This window comes from Malus domestica, chromosome 17 (genome assembly GCF_042453785.1).
Source record: "Malus domestica chromosome 17, GDT2T_hap1".
In the NCBI taxonomy this organism is placed as follows: Eukaryota; Viridiplantae; Streptophyta; class Magnoliopsida; order Rosales; family Rosaceae; genus Malus; species Malus domestica.
This window is the reverse complement of record NC_091677.1, coordinates 12,898,930-12,926,859: the sequence shown is the minus strand read 5'-3', so window position 1 is coordinate 12,926,859 and position 27,930 is coordinate 12,898,930. Positions and strand designations below refer to the sequence as shown.

The following is a 27,930-nucleotide window of genomic DNA, read 5'->3' as shown; positions in this document are numbered from 1 at the left end:
TTCATCATCTTTTGTTTTTGTTTGTATCAATCAAATTTACTACAAGAGATTTTGGCAACACTAACTTATTAGGGCAGTTCGGGCAACTCTCAACATCAAATAAGAATTGTGTGGTATCAAACGAGACCAAAATACAGAAGATCTCATGTTTTTGTAAGGAGTGTCCTACTAATGACAGGATCGGGCTGTTGCTACTCAAAGTTTTCTCCCACCAACCTTATGTATTGTTGTGGTATATTACTGCTTTACCATAACAAAGGTAAGACAACGCATTGTCGTCCCTCATTGTATGGGTATGATGAGAACTAGAGAAGATATGACTAAATGCCCTACCCAACCTAAAACACCCATTGGTGCCTGAGCATGTGACTGTGGGTCGTTAGATGCATTACGAAACCCATTTATAACAATGCCCCATAGTTGCATTGTGCGACTGCAACTGATGGTAGCGCTACTCGAACCATTTATCTATTGGTAGTCCTAATTATTCTCTTTTTCTTTGTTCGTTTTCAAAATACACCAGATAAATGGAATAGGAATCATATTACTCTAAAACTTGAGAAAAATTTTGGTACATAAGCAAGGTTGAATAGCCTTACTAACAAGTTTCGTCATTGATTAATCTAAGCATTTCAATTACCTGAGTAAAATTTACAATATGGGTGGTGCTATCCACGCCCCTTTTTACCTCCCACACTCAATTTTCGGCCTCGGGTTGAATAAGTTGAAGAAGATCAAATGATATAAATTAATCATGGGTGTGTGGATAGCACTACCCTACAATATAATGTCAGAAAGATACATCCATGGGAGCTTTCTATCCCTTTATATGCATTGAAAGGTTGAATATCCTGATTCTATGGTATAATCGCACCGTACGATACCTTCTTCATCTATTGTCTATCATGATTTATGGACATGAAATAACACCATCTGAAGTGTCCTGAGCTGAGGGTGAGCAGAGACTGAAGCCGAAAACCTTCTTCTCTCTGTTCCCCAAACTCCGCTTTCGGGATTTGTCCCAAAATGAATATGGAAGAGCTAAAGGACTTCGTCCTCTTCACCCCATGATTCTACATTGCCTAACAAACTTGTTTGAACTGTTTACATGCTTGTTCCACAAGCCTCTTACCTCTGGACACCCAATCTCGAGCCATGGCTTTGCTGGGCCACTGAAATGGATGACCGAAGCAGCTTCCAATATATCTTCGGGAACCTCTGGAGATCGAGAACCTAACCCAGCCACATGCCATAATGGGTCAATAGGATGCATATGACCCTCAAACGCAATCAACGCGGGTGGAACGATTCCTGGATGCCAAAACGTCAGCCCAGACTTCTGGTTCTGTGAAGTGCACATAGGATATTAGTATCAAGTTATCGAGACTCACGAGTCCAGAAATATGAATGTTTTCCTGTTTACAAGCAGTTTCCAGTCACAAAATACTGGCTAATGTGATAACATACTTACAAGTTTTAACCATTGATGGTACGTTTCTGTAATATTGGTCTGCCGCCAAGCTTCAAGATCAAAGACATTCATGCCATACAGCCACGCACAACGATCATGATCGAAGTTGGATGAAATGATAGGGTGTGAAAAATTGAAGTAGTCACTGTAAGTTCTTCCTGGGCAACAGTTGTCACCGCACCATGAATTGGCAACTGCACCAACAACATTTCCATTGAGATCCAGTTCCCACAAAGATGATAAGTCATGTTGTACAACGATATCATCGTCCAAGAACACTATCTTGTTGAGATCTGGAAAAAGCTGTGTGGCCCAAGAAAATTAGATGATATCATTACAAATTCACATTCAAAGTCATCCACTCCATCAGGGAATATCTGTGAAAGAAATAGAGCAACTACCTCGGGGATATAGATTCGAAGAAGGTTCATAAGGGAAAGGCAGCTGGGACTCAGAGCTTCCAAGAATCTTTTATGTTTTCCATCGGATTCAAAATCATCTTCTTTCAAATTTCTGTAGTAACGTCTCCAAATCTGGCGATGGATCTCTAGCATCTCCTTGACTCGAACATTTACCTCCTGAGACCAGTCGTACTGGTGTAGCCCTTTAACTTCCACCACTGCTGATTGAAAAGAATTAATTGCAAACCATGCATGCATTGGAGTATAAGTTTTCTTGTCAGTCACTATGTGAAAAATCAATTTTTCAGGCTTGGCTGATTTTTGGACTGTAGAGGAGATAACAACAGAAGCTGCGAGCACATTGTCAGTTAGGAGAACTAGGTGGTGAAAGGAGGGATCAGAAAGTCGAGAAACATATTCAGGTGGAGGTAAATGAGATCGAGCTATTGCATTTACAGCATATTCTTCTGCTAATTTGAGGCAAAGACAATGTATGCTCTTGGGCACACCATGGGAGGCTAAGTGCCAGTAAACCGATTCCCGCTGTCTGGCTGACTGAACCTTGTGTTCCATTCTTGATAGCTGCATTAAGCAACAAGCTATTCTTCAGTTAAGTTTTATATTATTTTCAAAAGATATTCAAGCTGATAGCAAGTCATAAACAATAAATTACTATGGATCACCAGGAAAATTCACCCTTGCCTATTCATGAATTTACGACTCAATTTTCAGACATTTTAACATATATTTATGTGCTAGTTTATCACAGGTTTTCCAAAGAAAAATTTGCAATAGCGATGATGAATGCATATATTAACTTCTACTTCAAGTCAAATTTTGAACGTAAAAAGGCTAATTGCGGCTAGCAACAAGTAGCCAAAATTAAGAGAGAAATTTAATTGAAACACTTTACAACCCTTCAAAGTTCTTGTGGTCCAAAAGCTGGCACATTCCAACAATTCCTATTAAGAACTAGAAAGTGAAATCATCCATGTGAAAGATGCTTTAACTTCAAGGTTTTGCATACACACAACATAGTGCAGAAGAAAAAAGTGCATATATAGTGATGGCACATCAATCTTCAATCTACTGTCATCCGAAACTGTTTATTTGATTGAACAAACAGCCAAGGAACACTAGTTAGGGATGGTTGGCAGAAATTTGGAAATGGACTACTCAAACTTTTTAGTAGTTCTACATACGTGGATTAGGCTAGTTGGCTAAGGCAGTGTGTTCTGCCTCTTGTGCCTAAGTTTGATCTCCCTCCCCGGTAGATTAAATTAATTATGGTGATAATAGAAACGATTAAGTTAGATTAGGATCAGATTGGTGTTTGAGAGTTCATCAGACCAAAACAAAAGACAAATAATATAGGTCAATAAAACCAAAAGGGTAGGTGGAAGTTAGGGTTCTGGACCAATTTTTGCCAACCCGAAATGGTGGACTAAGACAATAGACATTGCATCACCCTACCAGAAAACACACAAAAGTAGTAAAGGAAGAGGAAACAAAACTAACCGCTAGCTATAAAAATCAAAGTAAAAGAAAACAGATATACTGAAAGTAAAAAAAAATGAGTTGAGTGTTTTACCATGGCCTTTGTTTTGAAGGCGAAGGCTTTGACATCTTGTTGCTTCAACGTCATCTCCTGCACCAGTTGGTTAAACGACTCGATCCCTTGCTCATTATTATTTAAGTTACCATCCTTTGCTTCTAGCAGTGCTCTTGCTAACTCCTCTCTGAGCTTCATTAATTAGCATTAACCACATCAAAACAAAACCTATTAGATGATTACATGAACATGATAGCCGTTATGCTATCTAAACTACATATTAGTATAACCCTATTTGTCAACCAAAAACCTACGATCTAAACTACATATTAATATAACTCTTGATTGTCAACCAAAAATCAATGAAATTACTATTATACCCTTTTACACATAACTGGAAAGAAAGAAAAAAACATTCAAAAAGAAAAAAATTGGGCATTATAGTAATTTCACACAAATAAGTTTTTGCTATTTTTTTTATAAACCTCAGAGCCATGTCGTCTTATCAATATCTAAACTTTCTCTCTCTCTCTCTCATTTACACCCATGTCTACTTTTTCTAACTTCCCCAATCCACTAATTTTTTTTTTTTTTTTTACACAAATTAAATTAAATTCTTCATAAAATTTTAAATCACACTGCTGCATTTAGTTTCTTTTGGAGAAGGCACTTATTCTACCCTGATTTATGAGGATGAGGATGAGGATGAGGATTCAAAATCAGACGCAAGGACCACACAATGACCTGACCAACTAACCTGACCTACATTTGCGACATGTCAATACGAGAGAATGAAAAAACCAAAAACAAAAAGGCATTGCCGTGTTTGTTTCCACTCAAGCTAAATGAGGGTTTCGTTTTTAGCTGACAATTACATTTTATGGAACAGTCCTACTCTGGTTCTGGAAATAGACGTTTAGGGCTCAATATTGTATTTCCTGTTTGTTTTTATTTTAATCTTTCTAAAGATCAAGTGGACGAGAATTAATACGAGTGCAAGACCAACTGGCCACGTGTCCAGGAAAGCAACTGAGGGGAGTGAAGGCAACTCCCTCAAATGCGCTTATCCATTGATCGTGCTCTGTATTTTCCTAGTACCAAATTGCCATCACCAACTACATCATTTTACCAGAAATACCATTTGTGTTTTTTTTTTTAATTTGAAAAGCCAGAAATACCATTTGTCAACTACGAAAAATCAGTTAAATATAGAAATATTCTTCTTCACCTATATTAGAATATTTTTCCTTTTGAAATTATTCTTTTTTAATAAACGATAACGTTAGTAAGTTCAACATGAATTGGTGAAGATTGAACTGGCACCAGGTTACATAAATTAATTATTTTTCAGTACTGCGGTAAAGCACCATCTTCTTAAAAAAGTTTATTAATTGGCTTACTGCGAATAAAATGTAATTGCTAAACCTAGTTTATTATGTACCACGTATATAAGCGCACGTAGCACTTTGTGCAGAGCGCGATTCAAAGAGTCGCACACTGTTCTAATTAACTGAAGTAATTCGTTTTTAACCCAATTTATTAAAATTAGACAAACATCTTTTTTTTGAGAAACGTTGGACAAAACATCTTTGTTTTTCTGTTTTGTGCAAAATAACTGTTTAATATATAAAAAGAAAGTGAAGTTGAAATGGTAATTTCGTGGGAGCACTTACTGTAGATTCGTCACCCCCGCTGAAAATCCTCCAACCTACGCAGTCTGCAGCATTTGCCAACGCGCAAAAAAATACAAAACAAAACAAAAAGTGAGTAATAAATTTGATGACAAAGCAAGAAATTCCGCTTCAGAAATCAGAAATCATTCTAAGATATTCATAACGCAAGGTACAATAGCTAACAGCCGCATAATTACAAATGATTCCTATGATTATTTTTACTTTTCACATACTCTTCTTCCTTTCGACCGTCAAACCAAATAACTTAAAAGAAATTAATAGATTAAAACTAATAAAATTGTGTAAAAAATGAAATAAAATAAAATGCACGCTTAAACAAAAATCCAAACGTACAACCATGTCACAACAAATCCCAAAACTCTTCTTACTTTAAAACTTTAAGAAAATTAAAATAAATTAAAAAATATCATTCAGTACTATAATTTAGTAATATTTTTTTTTCTCAGCTGTAAATAAAAGATTTTAAGTTCGAATCTCGTAGATAATGAATTAAATACAAAGTTAAGTTGTTCATTATGTGGTTTCAACGAACTTCTCGTCTTCTTACTGTAAAATATATCGGGGTACTTAAAGAGAGTGTTACCGAGAGTGGAAGAGCAAGCGGAAGAATCAAGGACAATGACCGCAATTCTGACGAAAAGAAAGGGCAAAACTAGTGCGAGAACCAGCAACAACGGCATGACCCTCCGGCAGGAAATCCTCCGAGTCGCCGGAGACCCGGGAGACCCCTTCCCGGTGCCCGCGCTGGATATCGTCAGCCTCTTTATCCCCGTCGTGGATATATAAAATTTCATCTTCCTCCACAACAGTGGCAACAGCAACTCAGCCTCTGCAGCAGCTTCATATCAATGCGATGGCTATGATCAGCCGGGCCAGAGAGCGGAGAGCAGCTGCCTCGAGCTCAGTCGATATCTGACCGTACACAGAGAGAGCGAGTGAGATCAAAAATTTAAAATGCGAGTGGGATTTGAGGTTTGGAATTGGAAGGAGGACGAGGTCACGGGCTCTGAGTTGTCGAACAAAGGCCAGAGAGAAGTTTTGTTTTGAGAGAGAGAGAGAGTGTCTGTGTGTACGAGCCAATTCGTTAGTGAAATAATAAGCTTTTGTACCTGGGATTAAGGGTTAATTACGTATTTGACCTTGGCTTTTCGCTAATGGCACCGACAAATTGTGACGCCCTTTGTAATTCGCTCGCTTTTGTTTTGTAATGGGCTTAGGCTGAGGGCTACTTATGGGCCCACGGGTCAGCCATTCTGCAGCTCTGTAATTGTGCCGACAGTTCTTACCCGCTATTTTATCATCCATCATGGTAAAAATTCTTCTTTTAGTTTCTTTTACTGTTGAGATTTTTGTTAACTACCTTTGTCTGTGAAATAACGGAAACGGAGTTTGTGCGTGCAAATCACTCTTCTTCTTTTTTTTCTTTTTTTTTTGTTTTTTTTGTTTTTACAAGTGAGATATTTGGTGGCTGAAAATTCGAATTCAGGACGTAGGGTGTAAAGATGAATGTTTTCAAGTCCTAATTAATTGAACTAAAACATAAAATTTTCACAATAAGTTGCTCACATTCAAATGTTATTAGTAAACCAACTAGTACTACGTTATACTAACATTATTTTTTACTTTTAAGTACATGGTCTCAGGTTCGACTTGACCGTTTGTTGTATTATATTTGTGCTAAATTCGATACCTAGTTAGCATGGCTAACTAGGTATGTGGCTTAGCTGAATACCTTCTCATGAGAATAGAATATCCCTCCCCTTTTAAAGTAGAATATCTTTGTATGAAAAAATGGACTGATATTGACACTCCAAAATTTTATTTCTAAAAATAAAAGGTTTAAAGTGTAAAATGAGAATTTTATAATGCAAGTAATAAATCCCTAAATAAATATTCTTAGTAAAATAGTTTTTTTTTTTCAAACTTAGTAAAATAGTTAAAAAGATTTACATTTACACTGGAATCCAGTCCTAAGGTTTGATTTCTCTACTCCAATCTTGTTTGTATATAAAAAAAAATGAGAAATGTTAAGGAGACATTCTCATGAGTGAGATTCTCTATAGACTCTCTATAACTTCATCTTTTTGACACAATTTTCGTACCAACATTATAAAATATTTTGTAAAAAATATGAAGTGACAGAAAGTACATAGAGAGTCCCACTTTTGAGAGAATGTGAGAATTATTGTGTTATGAAATGACGTGGGGTTACATCACTTTATTCATCAATTAATGGCAAATTGGCAAATGATCAGGAGCCAAGCATTAATCAAACATTACACAACCTTAATTAATTTTGGTATGGAAATACATTGACATTAAAGTAGCCATCAAACTGTTTATTGACATTAATTATTTTTCAAGACGATTCCTATTTTAATCTTCAAATAGTGGAGAGATTTTTTCAAGTATCGGGTATTCAAGTGCAGAAAATGACATATTTTTTGTATTCCTCAACTTATTTTATGATACTTGGAGTGTTCACTTAAATACCTGTCACTTGAAAAATTTGTTTCAAATATTGACATGAACTGATGAATGAAAACTTTAGAATAGTTGTGAGTTTTGGGACCCCTTTTTTTATTCATTTTATTATTGATAAGGGGATGGAAGAGAGTTTGAAAGTATTACAATAATTTAAGGTTCATTTGTTCATATATAGTTAAGTGAACTAGTTTTTCTAATATACAGGGTTTACTTGAAGATCAATTAACTTATTAGTAATAATGATTAAAATGTTGTTGATTAATGGTCATTTATTACTACTATAATGTTCTCGTTTAGTAATTTTTTTTTCACTTATGAGAATTTTAAATCGGACTTTCATATATAACGAATGCAGTATACAGGTATAAGAAGATATACATATACAAAGGTAGTATATATATACTGCCTCAAGATTTTACAAAATTAGAGTCAAGTTATGCTAGGCAATATCAATTCAACCAGATTCTATATCACCATAGGAAAATATGAAAATCACTTATCAGATTGACCTTGGGTTTTTGTAAGAAGAATGAAGTACAAAACAGTGATCCGAGTGAGAAGGATATCAATGGCTAAAATAAAGCCACTTGTCAAGAGATTAAATAGGGTGTTATGATAATTAGAATGTTAGTGGTTAGAGATATAGTCAGTTGGAATGAGGAGATAGTTAGTTGGGATAAGGAGGCAGTTAAAAGAAGACACTTGACAGTTTTGACTAAATTCAAAACCTGAATAATTAAGTTTGGTGGTTCATAATTTATTTCAAAAGTGCGATCTAACCTAACCCAGAGTCTATTTAATTTCCCTTTGTAATTATCATTTTGATCTAGAATCAACTAGTTCTTCGTTTAATGATATTTTAATCTATTAGTGTTGAAGGAGATCTCCGATTCGACTGATATTAACTCTTAGTCATTGATCTCTAGCTAACAAGTAACAGTGATCAGTGCTTTGGTTTTTCTCACTGATGAACAAAAATGGATGCATCAATCATGACCAAGCATGCTGAAACATCTTCTATGCCTACTTGCCGTGAAAATCTGGGAAGTCGATCCTCGTCATTATTAATTCTTTGCTTTTCCACAAATACATATTCATGCATGCATGCCATATAAGTACAAGATGTTTTTAGTAGATACATTAATTAGTTTTTAATCTGATGATATCTCTGCTTTCAACGTAAGAATGATTTTTTTTTTAAGTTCTACCCCTCTTTAACCTTTGATTAAAAAAAAGCATGAGATGAGTTGTAAAAGAAAAGCTTTACGTTCGAACATTCATGCAGGGATGGATCTAGAATGGTAAAACGGGGTGGACTAAAAGTCAAAAACAAAGGTCCTTAGATGTTAAAATGGTTGAAGAAGCTACATGGATGAAGATTGTGTTAATGAAGAAGAAGAAGACTATACCTTATTATTACATTTTTCTCCAAAATATCGGTTGAGATATAGCCCAACCCACTCAAGGATCAATCCGCCACTGACTGATGGGTCGATTTGATAATACGTATAATATAGTTCGTATGTATATCGAAACGCTAGCAACTTCACGTATGAGGAGGCTACTTGAAAGTTTTATACTTGACTGAAAAATGGATTAAAAAGGTTTTTCTAATTAAATAGAAAAGTTATATGTTTAATAGATAAACTATATGTAACGTATAGAGTACTTGATTGAGTATAAATCATGGTGTGGTTAATTATTTGGACTAATTTTGAAGTGACCTTATTGTTGTATCCATGTCTGCATGCACATGCATTACTTTGGATTTTGTGGGCAAGATCTTAGTCGGTCCAATAAATTAGTTCCCATGCACCGGTACCAAAACGATTACTTCTTAAGTCCAGGCGTATATTGTTCCTTACATGTGGTTTTGGTGTTATGCATATTTTTAATTAGCACAAACAAAATGAGAGAAAAAAAATTATAAAATGTACTATCTAGCTATAAACAAATATTTCCTAGGAAAATATATACAGTTAGAGTACTGTTGGTATATATTTGATAATATTTAATGATAACATGTTTAATACAGATCACACGTATATAAGCGGTAGATTTTCACTGCTTTAAAAATGACAATTAACAAAGTAATTAGTAAATATGATACAAATAACATTATTACTATAAATTATAAATGACATTACTACTCTAAGAACTAAGAAGAGGGAGTAAATTTTGAATTCAAAACGCATGATGTTGAAAAAGAAGATGCTATATGTCCATCCAACAATTCGCTACTTACTAAATAGCGCTACCCATACAAATAAAAAATAAAAAATGCTACCTAAATAAACTTGCATAACACGTTTCATTACTAAATTTATACATAACAAGAAAAAATCTTTTTTCAAAAGAAAAACAATCTCGAAATATTTGAATAATGTTTTCGAAGATTTGATGTTTTTGACAACTCTCTCTTTTCAACCAGACAAGCACCATTGAATTACAATATAAAATCAAAGGAAAGGTAATTTAAATCCACACTTTAAGGCTTGCTAGATTGCGAATCCTCTCTCATGATTTAGGTCAAAAGAAGCAAATCATTTTTTTTTCTCGCATTTGGGAAGTTTTCATGACCAAAGCTACATTTTTAAAAGGGGTAATAAAAAAGTACGACAAATTGAGCAATTAACGCTTTCATCTTTCCCCTAGAAAGCAAAACCACCAAAACAAGTTGAATTCCTTACACATTTTTATTGTTTATTTATTTAATTTTGAAGCATACAACAAACTTTGAAGTGTATATATTATCATTATAATGTAAAAGAAAATTAGAGGGTGACAATGACTGAATTTGTTATCCACCGTGAAAACGAGATATTTTCTTAAGGGAGTTGATTTTCACACCATTTTAAACTTCGCACACATCTTTATTTAATTATGGTCATTTGATTAAATAAATCAAACGATATAATAGACAAAATTAAACAAAGTTCTGAAGGAAGATGAAAAAAATGTGTGTTTATCAATACCTTCACCAAGTTTGTTTTGAGCAACTAGAAGTCCAAAATATATACATTTGGAGATTTATTTCCCCAAAGAAAGTAATACATTTTAAAGAAAACTAACGAAAAGTCCTTAAAAAACTTTAGTTTTAATCAAAAGGAAAGGACAAAAGAAAGATGTAAGTGAATAGTATAAAGAGTGACTTTTGAAGGTAAAAATATCCTTAACGTTAAAAGTGAATAGTATCATGAATGTTTTGTTAAGATTCCTTACATTTATGGCATGAAATAATACATCAATAAAGACAACTTTGATTGTAACCGCTTAGTCTCAATTTCAAAAACATTTATAATTTGATTGTAACCGCTCAGTCTTAATTTCAAAAACATTTATAGTTTGAGTGGTTAAGAACTATTTGCTCGCATAAGTTTGTTACATTGTCATATTCCGATAGCATAATGAAAAATCTCCAATTTTTTGGGGAGTAATACAGAAGATTCAAACCAATGACACGAAAGTATGATATGTAGTTTTCTCGTCGATCGTGACCTTGACATATAGTAGTCGACTATCATGTCACAAATTTCTTTTGCTTAGAGGTTGACACCTCACAACACTACTTTTTTATTCATTGAACACAACACATTGGTTGAGAATTAAACCGATACGCGCTCCAGTTATGTGAGGAACCATAAGCTTAACAAGCACGTGAAATGAGGACCTACAATTTAGGCTGAGTTTAAGTTATTGAGGAAGGTGTAATTTATATATGGAACGAATTTTTTAATGATATGGTGTTCTAATTTTATGTAGAAAAAAAGGCAAAATATAAGTTATTTTTTGGTTGAAAGATTTGAGAGGGTCTGTATTATTTGAATGTGGCCAGGGGTGGATTGAAGTGTCTTTAGCCTTTTCAAGCCCCACTAAGAATTACCCTAGTCTATGTATAAACAGTTGACCTAATTGTGCATATCATTTAAGAAATAAATATAACAAATTCAAATATATTTTTTTTAGATCTCGTGTGAAATAAAAGGGTAAAGCTCGTTTGATTCTGAGGATTTGTAAAATGATCAAGCGGAGAAGTTAGGTTAATCTCAACGGCTATTTTGAGTTGTTGCTTTATCAGATCATCAGTTTCTTCGATATCTATCACCTGCTATACATCTAAGAATGAGCATTAAGAAGTTCAACCGATCAGGAACTCCAGTGTTTGGAAAACTTCTCTGAGCACAATGTCATTCGGCCCAATGATAGCAGGAAGTCGATTTCTCAAAGTTTCGCCCTCTGGATGTAGGATACCTCAAACTTTAGCAGAAAAAAAGTGAAAAAATCATTAAAGATAGTATTATTTATTAAATCAGGGCACCACAGCGTTGATGAACAGCTTCTATGTAAATAATTTTCCTCAATTTGGGTTTGAAGGTACATGCCTATAAGACCATCTTCAACCCTTTATCTAAAACTTAAAATTTTTGGTCCAGAAAATTTAACTTTTAATCTAGAAACAGTTTTTCTGCTCCAACTTTTTGGTCTAAAATTTTAGCCCCAAATTATTAACGAATGAATTTAGGCTATTTTTTTTAAATTAACTTTAAAAAAAATTGTGTAGACTATCTTAAATTAATTTTATAAACATTTTAACCTAAAAATATTTAAATTTCGATAAACATTAAAAAAATCACTAAACCGACATATGAAACTCATGAAACACTATAGAAGAATATGAAACACTTGATAGAGATGTATAAACACAAGACACATGAGCAAACACATGGTTTTGGAAGATGGTAGAAAGAAAAATTGGAAGAATTGTAGGAGAAAAGTAAGTTTTGTGTGGATGTTTTAACAAATATATAGGTATTTATAGAATTTTTGGGTGAATTTTGAGTTAAATAATTTTTTTATAATTATTCTAACCGTTGAGAAATTATTTTTTTTTACAGTTAGATTTGATCATATTCGATTTCAGTTATTGAATTCAATAAATTTGTAAATATAAAACAAAAATATTAACTAAATTAAATGTGAACCGTTGGATAACCAACAACTCATTTGAATGTGAGTCATTGATCAACCAAAAGAGCCGTTGGGCTCAATTTTATCGGCTGACAAGTGGGAGACACACCTATGTGGGTGGAGGCTCCACCACTAATCTTGGCTTAAATCCTGGCCTAAATATGATTTTTTTTTTTTTTTTTTTTTTTAGGTCCAAATTAAAACTGGGGTTGGAATGAATTGGAAGAAATAGAAAGGGAATTATAGATTTTAAGCCATAGGTTGGAGTTGGCCTAAGCTCAATGTTTTTGCTAAATTCAAGGAGCCGAATAAAGAGATTCCGCAAAGATGGATTATGGTGGACTCTCACAATTATGGGCCCACAAAGTTCGTGTCCCCTTCCTTTACCCAAACTTGAGCCTGGTAACATGCAATTTGGGTCCCTTTTGCCTGGTAACATGCAATTTGGGTCCCTTTTGATCCTCAAGTCACATCCACAGATACACATCATACACGCGGCAGCAATCTAATTTGCTTATGACTTGGCAATGTCCCATCAGGTACAAAATAGACAACGATGAAAAGGTCAAAAGTATTCGTACCAAGAAAGATGGTTGGAAAATGTTTTTAAAAAAGATATGCTAAGAAGATTAAATTTAGAAATAAAATTTATAAATTAAATGAATTGATAGGATTGAGTATGTTTATTAATACTTAAGTAATAAATCAATCATTAATTTTCATGTCATTTAATTTCTTAAATTTTGTCTTTAAATTTAGTTAATCTAACATTAAATAAAAGTATTTTTTAAAGAAAATATTTATTAAATCAATGTAAATTGATCAAGGAAAATCACTTTTTTTTTGGTACAGCGTTATATTTTACATTAAAAGGAAGAAAAGTTCGGTTAACCCACACACTAAGCAATCTAATTAGAATCTAAAATATTTCACTTACAAGTAAAAAGAAATATCATCTTAAATACTTTTGAAATTCAAAATTATTTTCTCTAAAATCTCTTTCAGTGTATGCTCTAACAAAAAAAAAAGTTAAATCTCTTTCAGTGCTCTTTCATAAAGTGCAGAGACTTTTTTGGCAGTCGATACATTATCTCAGTCTCAATGGTATAAAAATTAAAAGAATTACTTTATTAGACCCATTTATTTTATCGCTACACCTAGTCAAAATAATTTTTTTTTGAAATTATTATTAACACTTTAAATATCTCATTTAGCATTTCAAATTCTTTATAATTAGAAAAAAAAATACAGTAGAATAAAATTTTTGAAATTCTAATAATAGTTCCATTTTTTCCACTGAATTTTCAAATTTGTCCTTAAAAGCACGTTTGTTTGGCGTCCTTAAGTTTCACTTCACTGAACGGGATTAAAAATTAATGAAGTGCCGTGTTTGTTACGTACGCGGATTAGCTTTAACGGACTTAGCTTTCACTCGCTAGTCTCTAAGACCTTCCGTCCTCGCCTTGTCCTCCTCATCGCCTCTCCTTGCCTACAACCTCGTCTCTCTCTTCCCCTCCCTCCCAACCGTCGAATAATCCAGAGCCTCTCTCGTCGTCCTCCTCAGCAAGCTCCTCTCTCTGCAGATCCTCCAATTCCCGAGAGTTGGAGCACCTCTCTCTGCGGATCCCCCAATCCCCTCAATTCTCGAGACTTGGAGCCCATATCGCTCGATTTCACCGATGAGGAGGCTCTTCCCTTTGCCGAAGCCCTCAATTCCCGAGACTTAGAGTTCGTATCCAACGAACCTGAACGAAGAGGAGGACGTGAAGGAGGAGATTGCGGTGGATTCAGGGGATGGGTACGCCGTGAAGAAGGACATTGCGGTGGCCAGTGCGCGTGTTATGGCTTGGAGTCTGACGGGACCAGGATTTCCTCTGAGAATTCGACGAAAAATAGAGAATCCAAGTCTGGTGCGAAGATGAGAGGAAAGGTAGAGAGATTGGGGTAGAGAGTGAGAGAACTAAAAAGGAGCAAACTATATTTTTTTTAATTTTAAAAATAATTTAATCTGTTATTTAATTCGACACTCCACCAAATACTTTATTATTCTTATACTACGGTTCATCCTAAAACTTTGTTTAGATGAAGGAAATAAACTTGAAATTTTGACAAATGACAGAAATTATAAAATTGACATGTATAAATTCCCTTGTTTGGATTCATAAACATAGGAATTTAGAATTTCCACGTGAAAAAAAAACCTTGGAACTTGGGACGTTCAATTTCCAAGATTAAATTCCACATAAATATGTTTCATTTTCAAATTTCTATGATATAAGTGAGAACTTAAAAATAACAAATTTAGAATTCAAATTTTATTGTTATTTTAAGTTAACTAAATAAAAAAATTCATAAATTCTAGATAATTAAATTTCGTCATTTGAATTTTTATTATTTTAAAATTTCTTAGTAATCTTAAATTTTCTCATCCAAACAGAGTTTAAATGAATGAGAAAAAAAGAAAATAAAGAGTAGTGTTTTTACTTGAGCGAAGAAAGATTGATGTTTTTATCTATACACCCAATATCCATAGCCCACCACTTAATTGCACCTCTCTATTATTTTCAGCAAACCCAAACCAAAACTTAGGCAAAATTTTCCCTCGTGTTCGTCAACGATTATTATCTCCTTTCATTTTTTTTCCTTCTTCTCTTCTTCCCTCTTGTCATACCCTTAAGAAAAATAAGAACCACCATATTGTACTGTCGTTGAACATTACGCTCCCACTAACTCCACTTTACACCGGCCTCTCTCTCTTTTTCGATTAATTGAATCCAAGATCACATGGAGAAACAAAAAGAGAGAAAGAAAAGCATCACAAATCATCGGAGCTTTGATTTTTTTTTTTTTGCTGGAAAAAAATGGAGAGGTGCAGTGATGAAAGCCGAAATGTTTTTGCTCACTACCCTAAAGTGATGGTGATCCTCATCGTCTTATTCTTTACGGTTGAATGAGTTTGATTTAATTTATCCACTACATAAATATTGAAACTTCAAATAATCTAATAGTAATTATGCTTACCACCACTTTAGAGTGGTCATGCACTCAGGTGAAAGCCTCCCTTTCCTCTGTTTTCCCCGATGCCAACAGAATATCCCAATGTGAAGGACACATGTGGTGTTTTACACCTTCTGAAAGGTCCAATTTAATATCGCATGTGCCACTCACGACCTAATTAGATAGAAAATTTTGACAAAATTAGGTCAATGTGCAACAATTAGTAAACTAAATGAGTCAAATTGCGACAATTCAAACTTCATGTCAAATTACATGAACTAAAAACTTAACTTGGCAAAGATAAAAAGTACTTCTGGAACAATTTACTGCAAATTCTAAAGCTTCATCATTTTTTATTGCTACGATTTCGTCGAAAAGGTTTAAAAGCAAAAACAGAATCAGGTTGTAATCTATTAAAATACTTTGATCAAGTGCAACATTTGTGTGCATGTATATCATATTATCATATACTTGAGGAGGAGACCAATGGACTGTGAAGTAGGGGATTTAACATGGGATTTGCAATAATGTCATGTACAAATTGCTGAGTGGATCACAAACCTTTCTATTTTTAGCGTTTCCCTCGCTTTTCTCCGAGGCTTAGGCCACAGAACGTTGCTATGAACAATAATAGGTATTTGAGAACCAGAGAGATCAACTAGGGAGTAGGAAGCCTCCCTCTCATCAGTCACAATATCTGAGATCAGGAACATAATTCTGCAACAAGCAAAGGAAATATACTGTTACTAATTCATATACTAAAGACCAAAAACAAAGAGCAACTGAATTCTAATGTTTTAATGTAGAGTTGCATACTCAGAAAGTGCAGTGATCTCTTAAGACGGTTCGAGCAAGATCAACCGCTCCACTCTTTTTGTAGATGAGATGCAAATTATAAGCTGCTTCTCTTCGAAGGTCACAGTAACCCAGTTTTCGATTTTCAGCAGACTCTGGCTTTTCATGCGGAAGCTTTGGCATGGGGTAATCCTTCACTTGCATTGCAAGAACTTTGTCATAATGCCAAGCTGCCAGAGTCACAATGCCGACCTGATGGTAAGCCCTGGCTACGTTGTAGAAAGCCTCCTGGCTGAATTCACAAAGCTGCAAATTGTTGTGGAGGAATGCTAATCCTTGTACAACACACTGGTGCCTATTCTGAAGTCTATGTCCAAGGGATAAGTTGATTAAAGCAGTACCAACACATAGATTAATCAGGGGATTCTCCGGCAATAATTTATCAGCTTCAAGGTATTCCCTCGCAGCATCTTGATGACGGCTTTTTTTAGTAAAATGATGCCCAGAAATGAGACTGGGAGGTGCACAGTTTCTGAGTTTGTCTCTCTTATTGCGTAGAAACTTGTAATGCCTTGCATACCAGTCATCTAATCTGCTAATTACCTTGTAATAGCATTTCCAGGCAGCATTTCTATATGGATGCAGGTCCACAATGTATTTTACACAGCTAACCCCATGCTCAGGATCAGGAGTGTTGTATGCAATTTGAGCTCCAAGAGACCGGAGTTCCTCCGCAACAGAAGATGTGTTGCGAGTTACTTTCAAAAAAAGATTTATTATCTCCAATGCTTCGCAATATCTTTGCAAGGAAGCCAATGACTTACATAAGTCTATTATGAGGCCGTTATGCTCTTTGTCCTTGAGAAGATCTGGCAAGGGAGGTTCTTTATGTTTTTCTTCTAGAGGATCATCATCTGAATCATCACTTTGCCAGTCAACTCCAAAAGCCATTGCCTCAGCTTTCTTATCTTCCTTTACTTTTGCCTTCTTCTGAAGCAACTTCTTCGCTCTTGCAGCTTTCAGCAGATCTGAAGCAGGAGCTACTGGTCTAGATATGCACAATAGGTTCTGTTTTTGGTGATCCTCCAGGACCTTGACTCTTTATAACAGGACAGTTTTTGTGAGCCTTCTTTTCACTTTCACCTTTTGCTGAAGTGATTCGATGCTTAGTGACTCATGTACGAGATGATAGATTGTATCTACAAATTCCTTGGCCATCCGCTTAGCTCGGTAAATGTTGCAAAGCTTCAGTTTCACCTTTCCATTGCACCACCATGGTTCTGATTTATCTGTTTGGTGGTCCATATGACCTAGATTTTTCGGAGGAGATAGCAACAAAATGGCTTCATCTTCCCTGGCTTCTTCAACAAGAATAAAAGCCAATGTTAATCGGGCCTCAATATCATCTTCAAGTGTCTTCAAAGCTTCATAGAAGCACAAAATCGCCTGTACTCTATCATTCAAGGACAAATGACATTGAGCGATTTTCATAATTATAAAGCCGTTATTAAATTCAACATTTCCTTTCAACATCAAATAATACTTCAACACAGAACTATGATGCCCAAGACTCATATATGACTTTGCAACTTTAGCAATCAAGTCAGCATTATCTGCACTCTTCTCATCAAGAGCACTAAAAATACTTTTTGCCTTTTCCATATTTCCAAGGTAAGCATGGCATATTCCTGCTTTAATTGTCATTGCCAGAGGCATCTCTTTTTCTGAACAGAATACCAGTTGTGCATGCTCGATATGCTGAAGGGCTTCCTTATGTGAATTATTTTCCATAAGTATGGAAGCCAGCAGATTAACGACACTAAGATCAGCTTCAGTTGGATGATTTATGAGATAATCCTCCAGAATCTGTATAGAACGCTCTTGCTGACCACATCTTTCATACATTATTGCTCCCGTCTTGAGTGCTTCAACATTATCAGGACATGCTTGTACTATCTGTTCATACGACGCAACAGCTTTCTGATAATCTCCAAGCTTAACATAAAGTGAAGCACGATCAAATTTCAGATTCATATTTTCAGGATCTGCTGATATTGCTCTTGAAAGGCAATAAATAGAATCATGACTGTTACCTTGTTTATTGAACCGGTCAAAAAATAGTTCCCAAAGAGCTGGATCTCTTGGTGTTAAAAATGCAGCAATTCTGTAGCAATTCAAGGCATCCAATTCATTACCAAGATTATCATGGATAATTCCAAGCGTATGATATGAGTCAGGCAAATTTGGTGCTTTCTTTACAACTTCAGACAAGATGGGTACGGCCTCTTCAAACCGGCCAAATGCATAGTGAAGATTAGCTTCACCAAGCATTCTATTAATCTCGGGTGTAAGTTTCTTCGTTGATCCTTTTCGTCTACCTCTTTTCTTACTCTTCCTTGATCACCTTTGCATACCATAATTCATGGCCTCCATTATTTCCTCCATGCTTGCTCCAGTAAGATCCTCTTGCCTGCCCTTCTTAGCTGAACCTTCGGGCCTGCTATCCACAAGTGCTTTTCTCTTTCTCTCGGCTAATGCCTTGTAATCTGTCCCCAGAAGTCGCTGATAAAGTTGGTCACCATCATCTTCCACAAAATCTAAAGGATTAATCCCATCTATAAAACTCAAAACATTCTCTTCCTCATCCCCAATGTCTTCCTCCACCTCCTCATCTTCCTCATCCTCTTCGTCATCCTCGACATCTTCTTCCATGTCTTCTTCGGGACCCACAACACGTGCATACCCTAAAGCCTCCCCATGATCACCATCACCAGTAGCATTCTCCTCATTATCCATCAAAATGTACAGCCAAATCAACCCTCTCAGATACCCAAACAAAGAATATCATACACCAGCAAACAACCAGCGATACCCGGAACCTGTTTTCCCAATTATTTCCATCAACATCAAAACCCTAATACTTAAAACTCCCAAATTAGGACAAATCATATTCATAACACAAACAAATACACAATTCAAAACGAAAAATGGATCACTCTGATTGACCCAAAACCCTAAAAACATTGCGGCAATTCACAAGAATCATACTTTAGCATTAATAAGATAAATGAAAGAATATTAGACTAATTCAAGTGTAGAGCAGCTGAGAAACTCAAATTTGGGGGAGAAAATTAGGGTTTTGGGGATTGGAGAGTTACCTTGAGCTGGGACAGGAGATTGGAACATGTATCAAAATCGTTTTGTAGAAATGTAGCTCGGAATCGCTAGAAATCTTTATGATTTGGGTTCAAAGCACCTTAGAAGGGTGCGCAAGCCGGTGGCAAATATGAAATATCAAACAAATTATTTAAAAAATCGACAAAAAAGAAAATTATCCGTATTAACGAGGTCAATGTTTACGAAAATTTTAAGGTGCTTTAGAATATTTTATATTTTAGAATTTTTATTCGTTTATATATTTGCTATTGGGATTGATTGACTATAATTTTAATTAATCTTTGTAAAAACAATTTAATCGAATTTTTGTTCATAAGCACAAAATTATGTAATCTTCTGTGTGTGTTAAGCACTTAGCACATGTTATGAAAGTCATAAATCACAATATTTTCCAATGTCAAATATACTTGTGTGATCGAGCAATTTTATTCATATAACACATATGTTAAAGAATTAGGATTGCTCTTATAAAATTCAAGTTTTGGCTCATTATAGGAATTTGATTCTTACAACATACTGAAACTCAATTTTCCGACCCACTATGAAAGGTGTAAGTAAAGAGATCGCTATATCCTTAAGAACAATGTATATCCCCATTGGATGAGAATGTATAGGTTAGAGACAGACATGCTTGTATAAAATGCTTTTTAACTAAAATGGTCATTGAGATTAGTATAATTCCTTACTTTGGTCCCTGAGATTTGAAATAGATAGAAGTGCTCCTTGAGTTTGTCAACTATCAATCATTTTGGTTATTCTATGAAAAATTAAATAAGAATAAAATGACTAAATTACCCTCAAATTTTGTCAAATCATTTTGCCCTATTGCTTATTAAATTGAAAATATCTTTGTCAATTTGACCCTTATTTAATAAAAAATTTTACGGAATGACCAAAATGATTGATGGTAGATAAACTTAGGGACTACTTCTATTAATTTTAAATCTCAGAGGTCAAAGTGAGGAGTTATCCTAATCTTGCATACTATTTTTGGCTAAAAAGTTTTAAAAATCACACAAAATATTAACCAATAGACTAAAAAGAACTTGTATAAATAAAAATAATTAATTTATTACATATCTGAAAATTACGATGCCCCAACTTACAGTAGACCCTTCAAATATTTCCGAAGCAATTCCAAAGCTTCTTATATCACAATAGCCAAACCAGAACCAATAGCACCAACTTATGAAATTAACCTAAGCTATCACAGACACTGATGGAATCACAACATGAGAATAACTAAACCCCTAGCGATTTCCCACAAGAAAAATAAATAAATAAATGTATAGGATCGGTATCGAGGTCCACTTCATGAGACTCTTAAATTGCTGCTCCACCTGCAAATGTTTTCTTGTTGGGTTCAAACACGTATTTAATCAGCGATTCCTTAATCGGAAGCAGTTCAGGGAACTCTTTCTTCAGCTTTGATGCATCCATCTCATTGTTACTCCTTGCTGCAACAATAACCTTGGCTTGTTCTTCCACTGTAAAATTGGTCCACTTGAAACTGGGGTCAATGTACTTCTTGTACATCTCCAGGATCTCATTGTGACTTACCACGCCCGGGTTTGTGAAGTTCCAGATGCCCCTCAAGTTCCTCTTGGCCATCTCAACTGAAATGGGTAGAAGCTCGTCCAAGATGGTCATGCTGTTTGGAATGTCGACCACTTTATTGTAGCGCGAGATCTTTGTGATGAAGTTGCGTGGATTGCTGAGATCAGATGATATTGGCATCCGAACTCTAAGAGTGCAAACATTGTCATACTCCTTCAGAAGCTCTTCAACCTGTTACACAAAAATGGGAAATAGAGGTATCAGTTGGGAACTTGGGAGCTATTCTAATATTATCACAGTATTAGATACGACAGATGGATAAAATACCATGGCTTTGGTTTTGGAATAAAATGAGCCCGCGAAATTGGGTGTGTCTTCCTCCTTGAACCCAATTCCTGATCTTGGTGGATGGGCATCATCATACTCGAAAATGCAACCAGTGGCATAATTCACCACTAGGAGGCCGTGATCTCTGCAGACATCAGCCAAGGTTAATGTACCAACAACATTGGTGCGAATTGTTTCTGGTTTATGAGATTCACACCAATCCACATTGGGTCTGCCTGTCACTCCAGCAGCATTGAAAACATGGGTTGGTTTGACACGCAGAATATCAGCCATGAGCTGTGACCGTTCCTGAAGACGCCCTCGTCCATACTCACACGATATCCCTTGCTTCTCACAAATCTTCCCAAGAAGGCCTCCGATCCACCCTGTTTTACCATAAATCAAAAACTTTAGAGATGGCTTCTCAGTAGATGGGATGTTCCTTGGAGCTGGAACGACCAGTTTGCTGTGACTAGAATCACTTGCTGACAAAGGGTAAGCAGAATCGCCAGTATCGGAACCATCAAATTGTCTTTCAATTCCAGGAACCATGAGCATTCTTGGATGCGGGAGCAGTGCCCCAGAAACATCCCCCCACCATTGGGGGTTCTTGACATACCATTCCATGGTCTTCCTCAAGCCCTCCTCCCACAAAGTCCTTTCCAACCATCCCAAGCTTTTCAGCTTCGAGTCATCCAAGAAATATCTCTGATCATTGAAAGGCCTGTTCTCTACAAACTTGACATGAGTATCTGGGTTCAGAGAAAATAGCTGGCAAATTTCCTTGGCCACATCAACCACCCTCCTCTCTTTCTTCGTCCCAATGTTGTACACATGGCCTACCTCACCCCTATGAAGAATGACTTCAAATGCCTCTGCTACATCCTCACAATAGAGATAACTTCTGACATTGGATCCATCACCATGAATCGGGAGAGGCTTCCCTTGCATAGCCAAGAGAATGAATTTTGGAATCATCTTTTCAGGGAACTGGTTGGGGCCATAAACATTGTTTCCTCTGGTCGTTATCACAGGCAATCCATATGAACGCCCATATGCCATAACAAGCATCTCCGCTCCAGCCTTAGTTGCAGAGTAGGGGTTTGTTGGAAGAAGCTGAGAAGCCTCATGATTTCCCACCACAGCATCCTCATCTGTCTCCCCGTAGACTTCATCTGTGCTTACATGAATAAATCTTTTGATTTGACCGGTGACTTTGCATGCTTCTAGAAGAACATGTGTACCGTAGATGTTGTTTTGGGTGAACTCAAAGCTGTTACCAAAAGAGTTGTCGACATGGGTCTGGGCTGCAAAGTGCATTATTGTATCAATGTTCTCGGTCAAAAGGATGAAGTTGACAAGATCGGCACTGCCTATGTCTCCCTTGATAAACTTAAGGTTGGGGGATGACTTTGAAGGATTAAGGTTCTTCAAATTTGAACAGTAATCAAGCTTGTCAAGGACTACAATCTTGTAGCCAGGGTAGTTCTGGATAAGCCGGTTGCAAACATGGGAAGCAATGAAGCCAGCAGCTCCAGTAAGGAGGATGTTCTTCGGTTTATACGCAGTATCCATGTCGATCCAAAAGAGTTCTGCATAATCCAGCATTGAAAGTTTGACTCAGACTCCCAAAACTTGAACTACAAGAAAGCATGCTAACGAATGCAGGAGAAACAGGGGATATATTGCCACTAACACGGAAACAAAAAGTGGAAATTCACGGACAAAACAAACTTGCAACAGAGGTTTCACGAGTTTATAACTTAATAATTACAAATTTAATAGACCTTCATCATTCTTAGACTGCATTTCAAGCGAGATAACAACGAAAAGAAAATAAATTTTAGGTGCAAAGGCATCCATTCTCTAATCAAAACTAAAAAGGCACATTCCACCGAATATATACAGGTAAATTTGCTGCATTATTATTTCCAGGAAAAACAAAAATACTACAAGGGTAAACTTATTTTGCTTGTAAGAGCGTCGATTCAAAACCTTTATCCGAAAAGGACTAGCAGAAATTTAGCACCCCCCTCCGCTGAGCACTTAAAAAATACAGAAGGAAGACTACTCTTACATCTGATCAGATATTTAATATCTATCAAACGAACTAAAACCGCCTAATTAAGATAATGGCAGAGTTACCATCAAAGAAAAAAAAACAGCAGGGATTAAGAAGGCAACAAGAAACTCTCGTGAATAATTAAATCGGCCATACAAATAGCTTCTTTTAACGGATTTCTGTCTTGATTTTCAAAGAGAAACAAGCATTTCGTTTTTCGAAATCAATTTCCTCCCCCCCCCCCTCCCGCAAACAACCAACAATGCGAAGTGCATTCAACTCGGATTATGAAAAAAGCAGCACAAAACCGACCCAGATCGTACCCAACTAAAAAAATCGGAATCTGCCAAAAACCCAACATTCATAAAGCAAACAAATAACAACCCACATTGAATTTACTACCATTAACCCAGTAAAACACGCTCAAAATTCGAATTACTTTATGCATAAGGAAGAGATCTGGGTCTACATTGAGGGAGTTTTTCCTTGATTAACAGTTATCGACCCGTGATTAAGTAAATTAAACTAGTTTAATTACAGAAAAAATGGAATGATTGAAGCTTTATTGACTTACAATTCTGGGTTGGACTGGATCTTGAGTTTAATTCGCAGCCCTTTGTCTGTGCTGGATTTAAGACAGATTGAAGAAGAAAGAAGAGAAAAGACCAGAAAAAAAGGGAGAAGGAGATGAGTGTGTGTGAGGAGGGAAGGTAAAGCATGGGGTATTTATAAATATGCATCACAATAATTGATATTTTGCATTTACAACAATCCTTTTTTTTTCTTCTTTGGCTAAATATTTTTCAGGCCTTTTTGAAAAGCGATTTTAAAATGATCCACAGAGTTTTAATTGTTTTATATTGCATAAGGTTTTTTTACATTATACAAATTTATGCAGTTAGGTCATTTTGATCGTCTCATCTTTTTATTTTCATTAAATTGATTTCGAGTTTCGAATTCTTAATGCACTAACTTGTAAATCACATTTCATTACATGAGCAAAAGATAAAAAATAAAAAATAAAATAAAAAATAAAAAATAAAAAACCCCTCAACATCGAGCTTTAGAATATCCTGAATTGATGTTTTGTCTTCCAGACTTATAACTAATTGCATATTTTGGTACATAATGTGCAAGTGTCTCTTGTATGTCAATTCACATATGCCACATCATTAATTAAAAATGAAAAATTAGACGTTCAAACAGACCGTAAATATAAATTGATACAATTTAAAATTTTTAAGGTACGATGTGATAAAATTAAAATTTGAAACACGAGTAAATTGTAGCCATGATCTCTTAACTTTAACTCAATTGGAGCAATGGTCCCTCAACTAAAAATCCATTACCTTTGGTCCCTCAACTTATCAAAACGTGCAGCTATGGTCCCTCAACTAAAAATCTATTACCATTGGTCCCTGAACTTTAATTCAAGTGGAGAAATAGTCCTTTAACTTTAATCCAATTGTAGCAATGGTCCTTACAATATAACTCGTTTTGACAAATTTTTTGACATAGTTGACGAAAAGAACCATAATTATACACTTTGATGAGTTGATGGACCCTAATTATATAAATGGTCATTCCAACATAGCTTATTTTGACAAAATTTTGACAAAATTGATGAAAATGACTATAGCTACACATTTTGATAAGTTGAGGGACCAATGGTAATGGATTTTTAGTTGAAGGACCATTGCTCTAATTTGATTAAAGTTGAGGGACCATTTGTACAATTTACTCTTGAAACACATTTAAAAAAAATTATATTTTGTCTATGGGAATGTTCGTTGGGTTTTGTGGAAGGCAGGTAGGATTTGGAATTTTGTACGGTTGAGCAGTGGTAATTATGTATTAATAAACTTACTAATCATGTTAATCAAGTACGGTGAAATCAAGGGGGGCCACTGAATTTGATGAGATTTGACATCTCCTTGTAAACCCGACAACAAGGGGAGTTGTTGTGATCGACGGTGTAGATCTATGTGAAATCTTCCTATGGTGGATAGGCACGTCATCAGAAAAATTAACTTCGACCACCAACAAATTAGGTTCATCATTGTCATTTAGTATTACGGTATAGTGATATTACTCTTAACTTGTAAGTGTAAAGTTTAAGTTCGATTATTGTTAATCCATTATGGGACTAAGCCTATCTTCCTTAATTTAATGTAAATAATATCGTTTGTTTTTTTATTTTTTAATTTAGGCTCATCATTGACTAGTTGTAGTCTCCGCCAATAAAAATTTGACCTATGCTTCTCATGTTTTTTTATATAATGTTGTATAGTATTGACATGAGAATATCATCAAAATGTAAGGTATCAAAGAGTTTAGAAAGAATTCTATTTTTTTTTTAAATCTCTGAAACATTTCTAATCAAATTTTCCTGCAATCAATTACGAGACGATTGTTCCTACAGCTGCATCATAAAGCAAAAAATTATTATATAATATGATTATATATAATCATATTATAACTTTGAGGAAAGTTCCACGGAGGAGAAAATCTGGAGGTGGATGTTTCTGCCACGTCGTATAGTGTTGAGTGGTGGAAGTCATCATCCAGTTATTGGGACATGGTAAAAACAAGAAAAACTTAGCTACACCAAAAATTCTACCCCTCTTGTTTCCTAACAATGAGAGTTATGAATCCGAAACAGGTAAGTTTTTCTTTGATATGAAGGGACTATCCAAAGATTTTTTTTCTAGTATGAATTGGTTTGAATCGCAATACTAAGATTTTTAGCTGTTGAATTCTTAACTATTAAGTTATTTGTTTCATATTTGGCCATTATTTACCTGATTCATGTTATAAGACGGTCCATCATATAATTTTTTCTAAAACAAGGGATATCTTTGGTAAAAACTCGAAAACTTAGATCTCAAACCAAAACTAGATTATCTCATAGAATAAATGGACTCACATTTTTTTTTTCTGACAGTGAATTCTGAAAAAGAAATTTAAGTTAAAATTCGAGATTGCTAGAGATGCACTTACCGTTCCCCCTTTAATAAATTGCAACATATGTCTCAATTATCAAACATCAAACAATAAAGGGATATTTTGGATGCGGTCCCTAATCCTTAACATTCTTTGATTAAAACCTTAATATTATTCAAAGTTTGATCAAGGTCCATTGACTTTGTACACCTCATTAGATTACTATTAATATTTATATTTTTATAGTTTTGACATTAATTATTTGATATTTTATGAGATTTATAATCCTATAAATTTAAAATCCCTCATTATAATACTATTAGAAACGGTTACAATAAAAAAATTCAAACATTTTGATTGAATAAATGGATAAAAAATATGTAAAAATAAGAAATAATAAATGGCAAAAGAATGTATCCATAGTGTTAAAAAAATTGGTACATTTTACAAAATAATGGGTACATTTCACATATAACAAAGTGGTACATTAATAAAGAAGAATGGGTACATTAGAAATAAATTAGGGTACAAATAAAAGATTAAAATTTATGAATACAAATGAATTTTTAAAAATATAGGCACTAAAACAAATTAGTGCATGGGTACAAAATAAAACTAAAAAGAAAATACTACAAATTTAAAAAAAAAATGTTGCAAATTAAAAGCGGGTACAAACTAAAAATATAAATATATGATACAAAGTTTAGCATAAAACATAAATATACCATATGCAATTTTTCTATTATTGATTAAATATACAATGTCACGTGACGGTATACACATGGGTACAAACACAAATAAAACTTTAAAAAATATGGGCACAAAAAGAAACTAATATATGGGTACAAATTAAGAATGAAAAGAAAATTGGTACAAATTAAAAAATATTTGCAAGTTAAAAATAGGTACAAACTAAAAATAAAATTATATGATAAAAAAATTTAGCCATAAATATAAATATACTAATTGTAACATTTTTAACATTAAAGGAATATATTTAAAAATAAAAATATTTTATTATTCAAATAATTAATGATGTTATTAATACCAAAGAACCTTGATCAAAAATTAAAAATGAATAGGATTTTAATCAATGGAATAACAAAAAAAAAAAAGATGTGAACCTAATTTTCCCAACAATAAAACACACCTAATAAACATCCATATATGTCATATTGTTGTGAATGCTAATGTAAATCAATCACATCGGCAAAGGTTTGCATTTTTCTTTTGTGCCTTGTATTAATTTTTATATGACAATGTTTCAGAGGATCACATGCTGCATTACATGCAGAAATGTCAAGTTTGTGCTCTCATGAATGTCGTTTTCCTTTTTGAATTGAGAGAGCAAAGCTCTGCGCATCCAAGTACCTTTGTTTTAAAGGAAAATTAATGAAAATAGTTTGAAAATTTTAAGTTTTAACGACAAAATAAATAGTAAAGTGAATAGTATCATGATTGATTTTTTAGTGTAAAAATGTGATTTTTCATTAAAGTGA

The 27,930-nt window shown here is 34.6% G+C and overlaps 4 protein-coding genes across 7 annotated transcripts; all 4 read right to left on the bottom strand.

Annotated features, from left to right (window-relative positions):
- Positions 1–566: 566 nt before the first annotated feature.
- Positions 567–6,334, bottom strand: LOC103405188 (probable galacturonosyltransferase 15). Of its 2 annotated transcripts, XM_008344153.4 has the most exons (6): positions 5,702–6,334; positions 5,098–5,141; positions 3,464–3,616; positions 1,873–2,454; positions 1,472–1,774; positions 567–1,345 (listed from the first exon to the last, which is right to left on the bottom strand). In XM_008344153.4, exons 1-6 carry the CDS (start codon positions 5,910–5,912, stop codon positions 1,061–1,063), a joined length of 1,578 nt encoding a protein of 525 aa, XP_008342375.3. In that variant the 5' UTR covers positions 5,913–6,334; the 3' UTR covers positions 567–1,060. The 2 variants fall into 2 exon arrangements, with proteins under 2 accessions (XP_008342375.3, XP_070673680.1); XM_070817579.1 differs by lacking the exon at positions 5,702–6,334 and having other exon boundaries at positions 3,464–3,611.
- Positions 6,335–15,486: 9,152 nt separating this feature from the next.
- Positions 15,487–19,662, bottom strand: LOC103405186 (uncharacterized). Of its 3 annotated transcripts, none has more exons than XM_017323864.3 (4): positions 19,524–19,662; positions 16,387–19,244; positions 16,132–16,287; positions 15,487–15,744 (listed from the first exon to the last, which is right to left on the bottom strand). In XM_017323864.3, the coding sequence occupies exon 2, from the start codon at positions 19,159–19,161 to the stop codon at positions 18,766–18,768; it is 396 nt and encodes a 131-aa protein (XP_017179353.3). In that variant the 5' UTR covers positions 19,162–19,244; positions 19,524–19,662; the 3' UTR covers positions 15,487–15,744; positions 16,132–16,287; positions 16,387–18,765. The 3 variants fall into 3 exon arrangements, with proteins under 3 accessions (XP_017179353.3, XP_017179352.2, XP_070673679.1); XM_017323863.3 differs by having other exon boundaries at positions 16,387–19,279; positions 19,524–19,654; XM_070817578.1 differs by lacking the exon at positions 19,524–19,662 and having other exon boundaries at positions 16,387–19,116.
- LOC114819133 (uncharacterized) lies at positions 16,387–17,316 on the bottom strand. Its single transcript, XM_029096781.1, has one exon. It carries the CDS (start codon positions 17,314–17,316, stop codon positions 16,387–16,389), a length of 930 nt encoding a protein of 309 aa, XP_028952614.1.
- A 903-nt stretch (positions 19,663–20,565) lies between the features above and the next one.
- LOC103405184 (trifunctional UDP-glucose 4,6-dehydratase/UDP-4-keto-6-deoxy-D-glucose 3,5-epimerase/UDP-4-keto-L-rhamnose-reductase RHM1-like) lies at positions 20,566–24,583 on the bottom strand. The gene is made up of 3 exons (XM_008344151.4): positions 24,063–24,583; positions 21,427–23,018; positions 20,566–21,330 (listed from the first exon to the last, which is right to left on the bottom strand). Exons 2-3 carry the CDS (start codon positions 22,999–23,001, stop codon positions 20,866–20,868), a joined length of 2,040 nt encoding a protein of 679 aa, XP_008342373.1. The 5' UTR covers positions 23,002–23,018; positions 24,063–24,583; the 3' UTR covers positions 20,566–20,865.
- Positions 24,584–27,930: the final 3,347 nt, after the last annotated feature.